The sequence below is a fragment of the Rosa chinensis genome, chromosome 6 (assembly GCF_002994745.2).
Source record: "Rosa chinensis cultivar Old Blush chromosome 6, RchiOBHm-V2, whole genome shotgun sequence".
NCBI classification, from domain to species: domain Eukaryota; kingdom Viridiplantae; phylum Streptophyta; class Magnoliopsida; order Rosales; family Rosaceae; genus Rosa; species Rosa chinensis.
In genome coordinates this window covers 65,264,797-65,281,534 of record NC_037093.1, presented here as the reverse complement: position 1 = coordinate 65,281,534, position 16,738 = coordinate 65,264,797, and the positions used below count along the sequence as shown (strand labels likewise).

Genomic DNA, 16,738 nt, shown 5'->3' with positions numbered 1-16,738 from the left:
CTCCAAGTTAGTCAACAACGAGATAACCGCAATGCTAACCTCATGCCCTACTAGATCCCAATATTTCTGGAAGAAAAAAGGGAACATGCCATCCGGACCCGGACCTTTGGACAGGTGCATTTGGAAGAGCGCTTCCCGAACTTCCACCATAGTATAAGGGGCCAACAGAGAATTATTCATAGCCTCCGTAACTCTAGGAGAGATAGCCTGGAGAACCAAATCCTAAGCTGTCATATCAGAAGGTTGGGAACTAAACATCGACTGAAAATACTCCAAAATAACTTTCTCAATCCCTAAAGGAGACTCCTGCCATCTGCCATCTTGATCAAAAAGCCCTTTAATCCTATTCTTCTGACGTCGATTGGAGGTTCGCTTATGAAAATACTTGGTATTCCTGTTGCCCTCCTTGAGCCAAAGCGCTCTTGATCTTTGGCGCTAATAAGTTTCATCAATGGACATTAACTCATTCAACTTTTTAGATAGCTGCAACTTGGCCTCGTGGTCAACCTGGTCAAATGGTTTTTGTAACAAGTCATTGAGTTGAGAGCGAACTACATCCACCTCATTCCTATAGTACTGGAACACCGTTCGATCCCAAGACAGAAATTGGTGGTCAACACCCTTAAGTTTCCTACAAAGGGACAGCATAGGGTCACCGGTATATGTCTCACTCCAGGCTTCCTCCACCTTCTATGCAAATCCTTCATGAGAACACCACATCTCCTCGAAGCGAAACTGCCTTCGTCTTCTCACATGCATCGGTGGGTCACGACGAACTTCCAATAAAAGAGGGACATGGTCCGACCGGCTGGGATGCAGATGCACAACTCTTGAAAAGCCAAAGTCGGCAAGCCACGCCGAAGAAGCAGTACATCTGTCCAGCCTCTCTTTGGTACCAGAATCACACCAAGTGAAACAAACCTCTAACGGTCCCCATGTCTTCCAGATTGCAATCTGTCAATGCTTGCCTGAAAGTCTGCATCTGTCCCAGACTCCGTAGTCTTCCGCCTGACTTCTCCCCCAACTCCAAAACCTCATTAAAGTCCCCGGCAACAACCCACCTCTCCCGCAGGTTCCGGACTAAAGAGCGAAGTAAGTCCTAAGAGAGGTGACGTTGACCGGTCTCCGGGTGTCCATAGAAACCTGTGAAACGCCATTCCACATCGTCTGGACCCTTCACCAAAGCGTCAATGAAGTAGCGATCAACCCTTCTGACATTGATTGTGATGGAGGCATTCCACATCAAAGCCAAACCTCCTGCTCTGTCCACACGATCAAAGTGAGCAATTTGAGAGAGTCCAACTGATCTTAAGAGTGACTGGTGCTGCTGCTTAGTGTAGTGAGTCTCGCTGAGAAAAACTAAGCACTCCTTATGCTTTTGAATCAACGACTTGAGGGCATAACGAGTTCTGTTATTCACGATCCCTTAACAGTTCCAAATCAGACAGTTCATGGTGACGAAAACAAGGTGACAAACACCCGCTGAAGCCAGCAAGCGGCGCTGCAGAAAACTCTAGAGATCGGAGGCACAAACCCTAGGTTCGAGAAGTTCTCCCTTGTATCTCACTTAGTCACTTTTGATGGGAAGAAGCAATAACTACTAATATTAGCTATAGAAAATTACATATAAGTGTCATTTTGAGAATTATATTAGTCATTAGGTCACCTAAATTTTCTTGTACAAATAACGCCACCTACATTAACAAATTATTTTATTTTTGACAATTTTACCCTTTTACCTAATAAACCCAAGGTCCATCAGCCTTACATCGATCTGTAATCGCTCTCCCTCTCCTCGATCACAGTTTCTCTCTCTCTCTGTCTCTCTGTCTCTCTGTCTCTCTGTCTCTCTGTCTCTCTCTCTCTCTCTCTCTCTCCTATCACAGATCTTCACGTCTTGGTCTCCGCCTCCGATTCCGGCGACCACCAACCTCACCGCCGTCTCTCAGATCTGACCCAGCCTTCACCGACTCGAACTCTTACAAAGATTCGGTCTCAATGGAGCCATATAGGTAGGCCTTGAATTTTTGGACAGCGGCGTTGACGTGATCAGAGAGATCGATTGGGATTTCGTATTCGACGATGCGAATGGGTTAGATTTGTTATAGGAGATGGAGAACCCGGCCGTAACGACGACGACTAGGGCTTCGCCTTCTTCATCGTCGTCATCGACGGTGGAGGATGCTTTGGACAACCCGCAGACCGCCGCCTTCACTCTCTCGCCGTCTCTTCCTCTCCTTAAGTCTCGCCGCCTATCCGCCCAAACCTCCACCTCAGATTCACACCCACACACGTGTCTCCGCCTCGCTCAAGCCTGACACCGCTCTCACTTCCTCACCAATGACGCCCTCTCCGCCGTTCTTTCCTGCTGATCCTGGTCCCTCTCCTCCTTCGATTTCATGCTCAGGCCCTGGACTTTTCCTACCATCGATCGGAGCAGTTTCGAGGTTACCGCTACTGCCTAGAGCTCAGCGAGACCGGCGAGCCGAAGAGCAACTTGTTCAAGACTCTCGAGCTCAGGTCGTTGTTCGACCTCTGGTACCTGTTCAACATCTACGTCAATATCTATAACAACCAGGTAGCGTTTCGATGCCTTTATTTGTAATTCGTTTTGGAAATGTGGATTTTTACTTGTTTGGATGTGGTGAATGAACGTTGATCGCTTTGGAACTGAAACCGTGAGGGTTGCTTGTTAGAATTCCAGTGAAGTTTAGTAGCTTTTAGATATTTTTTGCTCGATAAAAAGTGAAAAGTGAAAGAAGATGAAAAAGGTAGATTTGATTTACTACTGAATAATTGCAAGTGTGATTCAAAACGTAGAGTGTTTTGTTTTGTTTTGCTCTAAGGTGATTACAAAGGAATAAGGTGGTTATGTGCAATCAGCATATATGTCAGTAGCTTTTTATTACTGGTTTAGTAACTTTGTACATGTGTCATAGTAGGTTTCTGTGTTTATATCAGTAGATTTTTAGATTGCTTGTTTTTAGTCTACATTTTAAATACTAATATTTTGCTGTATCTTCTTGCATAATTCTTTCCATTTGCATTTGCAGTAGTAGATTCCGAAAATCATGTGAATTTGAGTACTGAAGCCTCCATTGATCAAGAGATTATCCGGCCAACCAAGAAATGTTGAAATGAAGTCTAATGCTGAAGGTGGCAAAATAATGTCTATGGTTAGCGTAGTGTGGTAGAGCTTGACAGTAGTTTTATACAACTATTGTAATAGATTTTCACAACTATGGTAGTTGTTTTTTACAACTATGGTAGTAGCTTTTTACATAATTATATCATTGTTGAACCCTGCATACTTTTTATAGCATTGAATATGTTTTCATTTCTCAATTGCAGTAGCTTTTTTATGTTGGTTGTATCCTTTAGATTTCCATATCTTTGTTAATCTTTGAGAATAGCTTTTTTCAGTCTCTCAGAGTAGCTTTTATTTTGCTTAGTTATTGCTTTTGGCGTTGTTGGGAGTAACTTTTGATGATGGTGAGAGCAGCTTTCTAATGTTGGTTACAATATTGTTTGTTGGTGGCCAGAGTAGCTTTTATTGGTAGAGATAATAGCTTTTAGTTTCGTAGAGCGTAGCTTTTGTTAGTGACAGTAGTTTTTGTTGTTGGTAACAGTAGTTTTTATGACATTATCGGAAATCTCACCAGCGTAGCTTTTGTTAGTGGCAGTAGCTTTTGTTGCTGGTGACAGTAGCTTTTGTGACCTCGTTGGAAATCTCAACAGCGTAGCTTTTGTTACTGCTGACAGTAGCTTTTGTGACCTCGTTGGAAATCTCAACAGCGTAGCTTTTGTTACTGGTGACAGTAGCTTTTGTGACCTCGTTGGAAATCTCAACAGCGTAGCTTTTGTTGCTAGTGATAGTAGCTTTTGTGACCTCGCCGAAAATCTCACCAGCGTAGCTTTTGTTGCTAGTGACAGTAGCTTTTATTATTAGTGATAGCTAGTAGCTTTTGTGACCTGGCCGGAGGTTGCCGGAAATCTCATCACAGTAGCTTTTGGTGTTAGTGACAGTAGCTTTTGTGATCGCCGGAGGTCGGAGGTCGGAGGTCGGCCGGAGTTGACCAGAGATCTCACCGGAGAGGAGAGAGAGAGAATGATTGTTGACTTTTTACTCTAGTGACATCTATGTAAATATGTTAGTTTTTATATCCAAAATATAACTTCTTTTTTAATCTAGTGGTCTTATGAGGGAAAAAAGAGTTGGTGGTCTTATAGCTAAAAAAACATTCAAATATGCACTTATATATAATTAACCCTATTAGCTATGTCTATCTCATTCTCTTCCGCAAGCTTCTAGTACGAGCTTTGATCAATTGATCTTGTGCCAATCTCTTATGATACATGATGTACGTAGATATAAAAACATAGCCATACTAGCTAGCTACCAAGTATGCAATACATATATATATATATATATATATATATCTATACTATTATTAAGAGAAAATGGTTTGTTAGCCAAAGTAGACATGAAAATACTTAAATACCCTCACACCATAAGTTATATTAAATTAATATTTAATAATTTAGGGATATAAATGTAATTAACAAAATAACATAAAAGTAAAAACAAAAAATAAAAAACAAAAAATTTCTTCTGCAGATAACTACCCCTACCCACTATCTGCATTACCCTTATTTCCCCTACCCACTATCTGCAGATATCTAACACAATTTACAAATATTAATTTTTTTAGTGAAAAAAATTCTTGCACATGCAGAGCATGTGATTGCAGACTAGTATATATATATATATGCTCCTGAGGCTTACTAGTAACCGTCTTAAAAAAAAAAAAAAAAGGGAGGGGTTTACCCCAGTTTTCAACCAAGACTTTACACTTTCTTAACCACATTCTTAATTCGGACAGGAAAATATTTTAAAAAAATTTGAACAAGCAGCCTTCTCATATGAATTGAGCTGTACATAACATTAATTCGAGCCATACTCCGACTGGCCGGTAGCACTTGATGCATCTCTTCAGCTTGATGTTGTCGCGTCTACAGGTATGCTGAGAAAGGAGATACAAGTAGCACCTGATGCAGTTGCAGCTTGAGCTTGTCCTGTCAACGCTCGGAATTGAACTGGGGAGGAAAATCTGGAAAAAATGGACTTACTAATACAACTGCGCACCCCTACAGCCCTACTAATGTTTGCCAAGTCATTTCTAACTGTTGTGCAATTTCGGCCTTCCTATCTGGATCCTGGCTCAATTCTATGCATTTATTCTAATACATACCCATAAATCACGCTTAATTACTAGGACAAAAAAGGCCCATAGACTCGTCTTTGAAAGAAACATCAATGTAACTACTAAGTACTAACCAAACGGTGGAACTACCAGCAAAATCCAAAGATGATGATGCATGCATATACAGGCCATCATCGTCTAGAAGGAATGCGACACCGACACCAGAAACCTGGTTGGTGAAATAGGACAGACAATGAATCATAGGCATCATCATATACTTTTTTTTTTTTCCCTATTTTAGCTTCAATTATTTATCTACATCATCACTTTGAATTGTTGCTCTAGGTTCTAGCTAGCAAATAACCTGGTTTTGTCATGTCATGAATTTCAGTCTAGCTTGGACTGGAGATATTAGTGGGTTTTGCATTTTTATTTTTGGGTATTGCTCCAATAGGCTTGATCACTATGCTGGTGAGGCGTCAGATAATATTATTGATAATATTGGCGAAGCATTATTGATAATATTGGCGAAGCCGTCCATTTTGTGCTCCAGCACAATTCTAGATTGTGAAGTGGCAAGTCTGCACATGTTTAGATTAATTATGCAATATTAGTTCTTAAATCTGGAAGTGGGAAGGTAAAATGACTAAAATCACATTATGGTAGGTGATCTGTTCATCTATCATACTGAGAGTTTCTTCAACAGTGAGACAAAAGTATGAATCTACAATATCACCAACTCCACTGAATACTTTGAAGAACAAAGAATGAAAATGGAGAGAAAAGGCAGAATCCCATTAGCAGAAAGCATATGTGAATGTAAATAATGAAGGCTGCTGAGTTGAAAAGTCTCTTGGACCATTTGTATTCTGCAGTCTACTTCAATCATGTATCAAGAAGCGGAAAAACGCACAATATTCACTACCAACATGCATCAGGTTCTAAAGCGATTAGTCTAAAATGGTGAGAGAGGGTGTGAAATTGAGTGACAATTAGATTATTCTTTCTTGACTATATATACTCGATACTCCATTATGTTGGTACAACACAATAGCTCTCTTCTTCTTTTTTTGAGAATATATACACAATAGCTCTAATATTCTTGTACCGAATAAGTTCAAAATTAAACTTGACGATAATTGATATTTCCCCTACACTAATATATCATAGGGATAGGTTAATTCTCTTGTCATGAATCTGAACCAGATTAATGAATTGTCCAGATTTAGACTCCAACAACATAAGCATCATATATATGTTGTAAGATTATTTGGCAAGAGAACATAATATTCGTCTAAACATATACTAATTTTGCGATCACTCTTTAACTTGGAAGAGCTTGTACGCACCGAGACCCTTATGCAGACCATAAATGGAACCAGATGCCGCGGCCAAGGAAAGAAGCAAGCACAAAAAGCTCAGGAGTTGGAGCCCGAACCAGCGAAGGGTTTGTTTCTGAATCTTGTTTTGCACAATGTGCATCTCTATTGGGACATAAACTATAAGAGGCCAGTACCCGATAGCTCCGAGAAGCGCTAGCATATCTGTGAAGAATGGCATTGCCATGGCAATGACAGTCACCAACACCACAAAGGATGTTCTCCATGTCAGCCTAAACATGTTTATATTGAACTTCATCTTCCCTAGTATGACCAGGTTCTCTTTGGTAATGAAATTGGATTTTGGCCACCTTCTTCTAGCCAACAGTTCGACAATGCGAAACACTGGTTGGCACAGTACCTGCTCAGAAATAACAACACACATCATAACATGTCATACATAATGTAGGGTAATGGTGTCTTGCCGAATATCTATCTAACATGTTATATTTCAGACTATTAATGTTGACGCTCACACATTGAAAGAGCATATTATCCCAATTTCAATTAGTACAATTCACGCACCTGAAATGCACCAACTATGTGCACCACAATGCAAAAATTAGCCAAATCCAGGAGCCAGAATGCCCAGGGCATCTCATCTCCAAAACCAGCAAGCAGGTTTTCGGGTGTGATGTTGCCAAACGCGGCATAACCCAAGCTACCACACATCATGAAGAGTAATGCCATAGTCAAACCCCCTATAACGACAGCCCTCTTCATCACTTTGTTCTCTGGTGGCGATGACTTCAGTGTGTCCTTAAAATCACAATATTGAATGTCAAAAAGAAAGAGTTTTTCCCAAGCTAAATAGGAAAACCGCAAAAAGGGTGTAGTTGATATGGCTTACTTGGATATCAAACAGGATAAGAGAATACGAGCAAGCAAATGCAATATCTCCGGCTGCTATAAACATCATCCAAATTTTTTCCGATGACGACTCGTCCGCCCCTGCAAGATATGTTGTTCCCCCATCCCCTGTTCAAAATAAACTCCTCAAATACCCTTTCATTTTGAGGAGTTGGGCTTTACACATATTGTGGGCTGATGTTAAAAATATGGATGGGAACTTACCTGATATGATCTTAGCTAGAGAAAGTCCAATTCCAATAGTTGCATAGACAAAAGACATCATGGCTGCAAGCTTAGAGAGCCAAGTCAACTTGTGAAAGTTTTGGAGTTGTGATAAGAGAATTTCAACAAGCCCAAATCCAACCATATGTGGAATGTTGGAAAACATGCATGGAGAATCTTCACCATTTTTGCGATGACAACTCGACTTCTGTATAGCCCTGAATTTAATAGCCATCAATTTCGAGTGGATTAGAATGGTTACAAGCTAGTGTTGATTATCAATAAAAACTTACACCAAGCTTTTTGCGGTGGTTATAGTGAAGCCAACTCCAATGGTAGCAAGGTTCAAATATAACATCCATCCACAAATCTTGTGCATTGTTCCACCTAGATCGACATTGGGAAGTTGGACCAAACTTTTATCAAATCAAGAATTTCCGATCCATTAAATTAACTTCAATACTACACTATAAAAACAAAAACGAGACTTATAACTGAAATGGACAAGAGCCGAACTTACAACTAAAAATTAATTAGTCATAACATGCATGTTTCGCTTACGTAATGGATTTACCTAAATAGACTTTGACAGCCTCCATATAGGAGTAGTTTCTCTTGCCTGACACTGGGTCCGGAAATCTGTAACAATCTGCTAAGAGAGTGGAAGCGTAGCCAGCAGCGAAGGTGCAGAACAAGAGAATGAAAATGCCGGCAAGCCATCCGAGTTGGGCCATTGCCCAGGCTAGAGATAGCACTCCAGCTCCTATTGATGCTGTGATTATATGGGCACAGGCAGTCCATACCGTTCCTGCATGATCACACAAATTAAAGCAATTGATTACTAGTTGAGTCGTGATGTCGTATTGTTTTATCAAATTTAATCAAGTCCGATACTCCGATACGCACACTTTTGTTAACTTTAAGTTTAGTTACATTTCCAATTTCGAAATTAATTGGTGAGATTTACACCCATAATCTTCAAGTGTCCTCAAATCATAAGTGTCATGCCATGTAAGTAAATACAAATTTTATTTTCAATTCCACATAATATATCTTGCCACATCATACAATTGCAACACCAACTTTACCATTTTACATTTCCTTTTAGATGTTAGGGGGTGAATCAATTACATTAATGAATTTAATTAGCCGACAAAAAAAATATCAACGATTAATTATGTATTGTTTTAGAGAAACTGAATTTGGGAGGAATTTGCTGTGTGTTCTCATTGATAATAGGGGCTTCTTTATATAGAGGATTACAATGCATAGAATCTCAATCATACAAGGAAAGTAATTCTACATTGAATAGGATTCTAGATCCTTCTAATTAAATCCTATTACCACTAGGTCAAGTAACCTAGAGTTTGGGCTAAACACAAATTAGGTTTTCCTTGAACACTCCCCCTTGTGTTGAACGCGGTGCTTCTCTCGTTGCCTCGTTAAAAACCTTGCCGAGTAACAAAAACCCAGTGGGACAAAAATAACCTCGGTCGAAGGGGAAAAAGAGCACAACACACCCTTCACGATTCGAGACGAACATGTAGACATCTCCCCCTGATGTCTGCACCTCCCCCTGATGACTACGATCATGGGAATTCAGATAATTTCCGCAAGCCAATTCTTGTCACATGCTTCTCGAACGTGGTATTGGGCAATGACTTAGTATACAAGTCTGCCTCACTATCCTCAGATCGAACCTAGTTCACTTTGATCTCGAGGAGTGTCTGTTGTTGCTGATTATGCTTGGTGTTATCGCTATTGATGTAGCCTTGCCTCATTTGTTCAAAACAAGTAGCATTATCCTAAATGCTCGTAGGCTCATCTGTGGTAGACTTCAAACCACAATTGTTCGAACATGCGTAATTATGGATCCAATCCATATACATTCACGAACCACTTCGTGAAGAGCAATGATCTCTGCATTATTCGAAGATATAGCGACTACGGTCTGTTCTGTAGACCTCCAAGATATCACGGTCTTTTCCCATGGTGAACACTTAACCAGTTTGGGAATGACCATTGTGTGGGTCAGAGAGATACCCAACATCAGCAAAACCTTCCAAAACACATGTCGTTTTGGGATGGGGATAGAGAACGCAGGCCAGCGTTGGCGGCGTTTCTGGTGTGTGATGGGTCCGAATCCATCATCTCTTTGTAGGGATAGAACAAGCCCATATCATTCATACATCTCAAGTATCGAAATATATCTTTTACACCAATCCAATGGCGTCGCGTTGGCGCAGAGCTATATCTAGCTAACAAGTTCACAACATATGAGATGTCCGGTCTTGTGCATTGAGATAAGTACAATAATGCGCCTATTGTACTAAGTAAGACACTTTTGCCTCTAGCACATCTTCGTCATCATCCTTTCGACGAAGATGATCCTTTTCAGGATCAAGACTACGGACGATCATGGGGGTGCTCGAAGGCTTGACCTTGTCAAAATGCCTAAGCATCTATCGACACGATGCTCAAGTTCCAAACCAAGCCATAATCGTGTTCTCCCAAAATCCTTCATCTCAAACTACGGATTTCAAGTGTTCAGCGGTTTCCCTTAACTCTTTAAGGGCTTCTAATGAAGATCATGTTCAACATGAACCGCGATAGAATCCGAAACTTGTTATAGAAACGCGTGGGCATATCCCTTCCCAATCAAGTAGTCACTTTAGTGAGCGTTTCAACCTCTTTGTAAACGCGCTCCATGGTCTAGAGCCACTTGACTTGGGTAAATGAAGTTCGCCATGAACCTTCATGTATATTCCATATCTAGATCCCTATAGAGATACGTAGTGACCACATTTGTAAGCTGCATGTTCAGTTATTCGAAAACTACCAAACTGACAGGGTAGTGGAGTGCAATGACATCCATTACGAGAGAATATGTCTCATCGTAGTCGATTCCAGGGCGTTTTGTGAGAAGTCTTGCGCCATAAGGCAAGATTACCATCTCTTTTTCTCACTACGCTTTCTAACGAAGACCCATTAGTTAACAGGTTTTATATTAGGAGGTGTTAGCATCTCTAGCTCGAAAACCTTCCTCTTCGTTAGAGAATCCATCTTAACCTGGATCGCATCTTTTCATTTAAGCCAAAAACTCTCTACATTGGCATTCATTCATCAACGGAGCGTGGTTCGATATCATCTGACTCAACAAACTCATGCGCAACAAAATACGCAACTACATCACCAATTATGATGGAGTTTCTATCCCACATCTCATGTACACTAGTGTAAGTTTCATAGAGCTCTATATTCTCAGGAATAGGTTCTAACGTTGAGGCGTCCCCCAACGATAACCATAACCCGGAAGATACTCATGAGACGGATTTTGAGTCTTGATGATCAAAGGATTGGAATGTGCCAAAGTATCCTTCGAACCCACGGGCCTCCCACGCATCCTAGCTGGGGCCATGGCCTGTAACACCAGAGTGCCACTCTCTTTGGCGTTGGCGCCATGCCTACCTCCGTGTAGGGTGGCACTACGTCCTCTCGTAGGGACGTCCTTCCTTGCAGGCATGTTTGCAGCATATTTGTGTGATCTCGTCACTTTAATAGGGATCAAGATGAGACATAGTGGGGACAGACTACGACAATTCCTGTCGTTCCTGTTGAACATTCGTGTTCTTATCTCCCCCTAACGACGGGAAGACTGTCTCATCAAAGTGACATCCGCAAATCTAGCGGTAAGGAGATCGCCTAGCAAGGGCATTTAAGTGGCGGACGATTGTTGGAAGTCTCAAATCCAACGTAGTTGCCCATTCGTCTGTAAGGACCCATCATAGAGCGCTGTGGTGGCGCAATTGGCACAAAAATGGCTCACTCAAATGTGCGTAAGTACAAAAGACGTGTACCCAGTCACTAGCTGTAACGCAGAGGTACATTGAGTGGCATTAGGTCGTAGACGAATTAGCATAGTTGCATGCGATATTGCATCACCCCAAGCGGATGTAAGAAGATTGGTGCGCATTACCAATGTTCAGACTACCATCGTAGTCGTTTCCGTGAGACCATTTGGGTGTGTTCAGGGGAATATAATGTCCAACATTAGTCCCAATGCAATAACCATCGAAAGTCTTCGATGTAAACTCTCTAGCATAGTCAAATCCAATTGACTAAATAGGATGATTTGGGGAGTGAGCCCATTGTTGTATGATATGTGCTAGGAGTGTAGCATAAGCAGCATTACAAGTGGACAATGGCACAACACGTGACCAGTGTGTTTGCGTGTCAACCAACATCATGAGATATTTAAACGTCCGCAAGTTGGTTGAATCAATCCACAAAATCCCTACGGATTCTTTGTAGGAACAGAATGAGTAATGTCATATCCTTTGCATAGGACGGTCTCAGTCCTAATTTCCCTAAGGAACAGGCTTAGTAAAAGATGTCCGTGTGAAGTCTTTTTGTAGACGGATCATCATATCATGACCAGGATGACCTATCCTGTCGTGACAAAGCCAATATGTGTCTAAGTCCAAGAGATCTTCTCTCATAACTTTATTGGATTTAATAGCTCGAATAGTGACATAAAGTCCACTAGAGCGACACATAAACTTCTCTAAGATGTGTCTTTGTTCGCAATCATTAGAGGTAATGCAAAGGAACTCATTTCCGTTCTCTACATGCATTTTCGCATGGAATTCGTTGGCTATTCATAGGGTACTATTTACCCCAAGAGCGTAGAGAGTTTCTGTGACAACTGTAATCAAGGTGCCATTTGGCAAGTGGAACTTGGGCTATTCCATGTCCTTGAATTAATACTGATGGCCCAGCCATCGTAGTCACAAAGTCATATGCTCAGAATCAAAATTGAGTCATAATGAAAAGAACTCGAAATTTTATTCATAAGCCAACGGAATACATCATTGTTTCTATGATCAAAGAAAATCTAATCCAATAAAAAGTAATATGGCAATCGCCTACAACTCTTGGAAAATAAAAAGACTTAATCAAAATCGCCAGTTTCTGGGTCTTGATCCTTGTAGTCTTCCACCCTTAGATCTAGATCGCCATCTTGATCTTCTTGTGCCATGTAATTCGCTTCCCTTGCTTCACGATACATCTTGTATGCGTTTGCAACATTCTGGGGTGCGGTACATGATTTGGCCCAATGTTCAGTTGATCCACATCGAAAACAAACATCATTATGGTCAGGCTCCCTTGATCGAGGCGCCATTGGGGCGCGATTTGGACGACCTATCCTCTTGGTGGCGTTACCACCATGGTCGGAGGCTCCGCCTCTCTCTCTCTTCACACATTGACCTCCACGGTTCCGTGCACGCCTCTCTTGGCGATTTCCTTCCTCTTTAGGGCGAACATATGGACCAGAATGTCCAGAATTGTCCCTATCCTTAGGGTTTCGCTCCTTACGTCCTCCATTAGGGGCGCGACTATAGTTAGACTCCGGAATAGGCTTAGTTCCCACGGGTCTAGCATTATAGTTCTTCACAAGGATATTGTCGTGCTTTTCAGCTACGTTCATGGCGCCAATGAGCTCATGAAACCTTGTGATACGTCCTGCATTTACATCAGTCCGATAATTCTTTGAAATCATCAGTGCAGAGACGGGGAAGGTAGAGAAAGTCTTCTCGATCAACATCGTATCAGTTATGGCTTGGCCACAAAACTCCATCAGAGACTTGATACGAAGAGCTTCCGAGTTATAATCAAGCACAGACTTGAAATCACAAAAGCGGAGGCTATGCCATCACACTTCTAAATCAGGAAGCAGGGAGTCACGAACGTTGCCAAATCGCTGCTCAAGTTCTACCCATAGCTTTCTTGGGTCTTCCTCATTGAGGTATTCATTTTGGAGCGCGTCATTCATGTGCCTTGTCATGAGAATTATGGCTTTAGCTTGTTTTGCTTCGAAAGCAGTAGCTTGCTCAATGGAGAGCACGTTCTGACCAGGCTCTTGGATGGCTCCCAGAAGTCCATCAGCCTTAAGATGTTGGCGCACATCTCGGACCCACCTATGGTATCCTGCGCCAGTTGTTTCTAGTGGAACGAAGTTCAACTTGTTCAGGTTACTCATCCTGAAAAGCAACACAAGATTAGGGTTAGTTTCGGAGCGAAAATGCTACCACGAAAAACTATTAAATCTCTGAGCGTAGTTGCTTCCAAGAAATTAGGAATTTTCTGAGCATAGTCGCTTCTAAGAAAATCCGATTCCAAGAGGGATTTTGGATTAGATCGAAACAACGATATATGTGGTCGATCGTTTTCTTCTCAACAAACTCTAAGTTTGGAGGACTCTACAAGCTCCAAGCTTGGAGTGAGCACGAACCCCCACAGTTCAGCTATTGGTCTCCCCTATGAAGAAGAAAGGGGGTAGGAGATGGGATTTTGGAAGTCCCCGAGAAAAGAAGAAGAAATTGAAAAACTTCACAAAAACGGGAACTTTTAGAAAAGTTTACCTTAAAAAGATGCCGAAAAGTGGTTGCCGGAAATTTACTGTAGCTGCCGGAATTACTGTAGCTGACTGGAAAGTCGCCGGAAGTTGGCCGGAAAATTCGCCGGAAATCCGCCGGCGGTGGTTGACCGGCGTTGACTAGATTGCTGACGTGGCACAGATGCTGACGTGGCAGCTGACTGGAGGTTGACGTGGCAGAGCGTTTGCGGCTTGGCGGCTTGGCGGCTCGGCGGCTTCACTTGGGCTTCGCTGCACGTGGGCTGGGCTTGGGCTTCAGCAATCTGGGCTTGGGCTTCAGCAAGTTTCTTTCCTTTTTTTTTTTTTTCTTTTTTTCTTTTCCTTCCGGTTCAGATCTGCTAGACTCTGGTGGCCGGTTCGGTTGAATTTTGGCCGGTTCCGGTGGGGAAGTTTCCGGTTCCGGATTTCTGGGCTGTAAATGCTGCAGGTGGCCGAGTATGGCGGCAGGCGGTGGTGAGGAAAGCTTTGAACCGGGCAGGGGGATTTTTGCTACTTCCGGTGGTCGGTTCGGATATTTTCCGGCCGGTTCTGTGGGCGGGGCCGCCGGTTCTGGACTCCTGGAGTTGTGATCTTCAAGGTGGGCGGCGGTGGTTTCTGGGATTTGAAGGCTACAAATTTAGGGCTTCAGGGTTAGGGCTCGTGCTGATAACGTGTTTTAGAGAAACTGAATTTGGGAGGAATTTGCTGTGTGTTCTCATTGATAATAGGGGCCTCTTTATATAGAGGATTACAATGCATAGAATCTCAATCATACAAGGAAAGTAATTCTACATTGAATAGGATTCTAGATCCTTCTAATTAAATCCTATTACCACTAGGTCAAGTAACCTAGAGTTTGGGCTAAACACAAATTAGGTTTTCCTTGAACATGTATTAATTTAAGAGATATGTCTATAGATTCTTTGACCAATATTCTTCTTCATTTAGTTAAATTTTTTCCTTTAATTTTTCTTTCCAAATGGTATTAATATATTGAATTATGTGCCAAGAACTAGACGTTAACTTTTCTTTCCAAATATTGATTAATTTCATCCCAAAAAAAAAAAAAGCATTAATAAATACGTCTAAATTTCTAAATTAAGAGGTAAAAAAAAATTCTCACGTTAGCAGCCATTAATTAACATCTACAATCTAGATATAAGGGAAAAATAAACAAAAAATAATGAATTCAGATCTAACGTTTAAACCCTACCTACATAAAGAGAAAACAATGAACAAAAGAATATATACAATCATATGAATATGTATTTTTCACATTATATTTTCAAAATTTGCAGGAACCTAACAAAGGTTGAATTCATATACATGTGTTATGCAAATCTATTAATCTATTGACTGAATTACATGAAATTTTTTGTACTCTTGATTGATGTTATTTAAATCTAAGCATGAGTGTAATGAAACGAAAAAAAAAATGAAAGAAAGCCAATTTTTTTTTCTTTAGAAGAAAGCCAAAATAATTTAGAGTCATTATATAATTAGATTTTAGAAGGATTTTCTCAAGAATTACATAGCATGATTTGACAAATAGATGATGTGTGTGAATGACATGGCATGACACCTAAAATTGAGGCCACAAATCATTTTCCAATTTTCAACTTTCTTTTTGTTTTCTTAATTTTCACTTAACTAGTACAGAAACTTTGACAGTAGGTGAGCTTTAATGCATAGCGGTATCTGCTTGCATTAATACCTGTATCTAAACGGAGGATTTGTTCCATCAATTTATTAATGACAATATTCCAAGTGGGGAAAACAAAAAAAACAAAAAAAAGAGAGAAGAAAACCAAACATACAAACCACTGAACCAGTGCACTGAATTCATATATGCGTCATGCATGTATGCATGTATGATTAAAGTATCATGTGCCCTTAAGCCTTCAATTAATGAAGATAATTATAGGCTCGAGATTAGCTAGTTATTTTTTCTTATTTCTTCTGTTTTCTATTCTCTACATTGTTGCATCCTAGCTTATAGATCTCAAGCTAAAGTTGTTGTTTGTAATTCAGACCCCAAAAAATGGATGTGCTAGCTACATGTTAAATTAATTTGATAGTATTTCACTGCATGTCCTCCTCAGCTAGCTAAAGGAAGGGAAGGTAGTCTCCCTCTCTGAAAATCAATACTCATCAGAATGGTAAAAAGAAGCAGAAAAATTGCTAATAGAGACGAAAAGACGTAGAGAGAATACCAGTCCTTTTGAGTTTGCCATCATCATCCACCTGTAGTTCTTCTCCAGCTTCCCCGTACTTCGCCGGATTGTTCAAACCAGATTCAGATAAGTCATGTTGAAATTCAGCCTCAACCTCACTCAACGCCATTACAACTAGCTTTGCATGTAATTCGGTGTACTCGGAATCACAGAGATTACTAGAAAATGATGAAGAACACAGTATATAAGAAGATAGTAGTTCCCTAGAGAATCTTTTCGAGGTGTGAAAGTTTGAAACGAGTCAAATTAATGCCTATTAAATCTGCATGACCTCTTTAATTTCTGTCAGATAATTAAAATCTGGACAACCTACTCCCATAGATAGATAGATAGAGATCGATATCCTGCTGGTTATATTTGCTATTCTCCAAGGACGTACAACAGCAAACTCCATTATTTATACGAAACGACCACGGTATAGTAATTAACCTC

The 16,738-nt window shown here is 40.8% G+C and overlaps 1 protein-coding gene across 1 annotated transcript; it reads right to left on the bottom strand.

Moving 5' to 3' along the window:
* Window positions 1-6,285: 6,285 nt before the first annotated feature.
* On the bottom strand, window positions 6,286-16,682 carry LOC112173548 (amino acid permease 8). The gene is made up of 7 exons (XM_024311185.2): window positions 16,286-16,682; window positions 8,232-8,465; window positions 7,951-8,044; window positions 7,658-7,875; window positions 7,434-7,561; window positions 7,109-7,342; window positions 6,286-6,944 (listed from the first exon to the last, which is right to left on the bottom strand). Exons 1-7 carry the CDS (start codon window positions 16,413-16,415, stop codon window positions 6,522-6,524), a joined length of 1,461 nt encoding a protein of 486 aa, XP_024166953.1. The 5' UTR covers window positions 16,416-16,682; the 3' UTR covers window positions 6,286-6,521.
* Between the last annotated feature and the right edge of the window lie 56 nt (window positions 16,683-16,738).

What these genes read in the sequence shown, in the direction of transcription:
- LOC112173548 (XM_024311185.2), bottom strand. Translation starts at nt 16,415, where the DNA reads ATGGCGTTGAGTGAGGTTGAGGCTGAATTTCAACATGACTTATCTGAA. An exon ending in GGCTGTCAAAGTCTATTTAG is followed by an intron (nt 8,045 to 8,231) that starts GTAAATCCATTA and finishes ATGTCGATCTAG; the next exon opens with GTGGAACAATGCACAAGATT. An exon ending in ACCACCGCAAAAAGCTTGGT is followed by an intron (nt 7,876 to 7,950) that starts GTAAGTTTTTAT and finishes TATTAAATTCAG; the next exon opens with GGCTATACAGAAGTCGAGTT.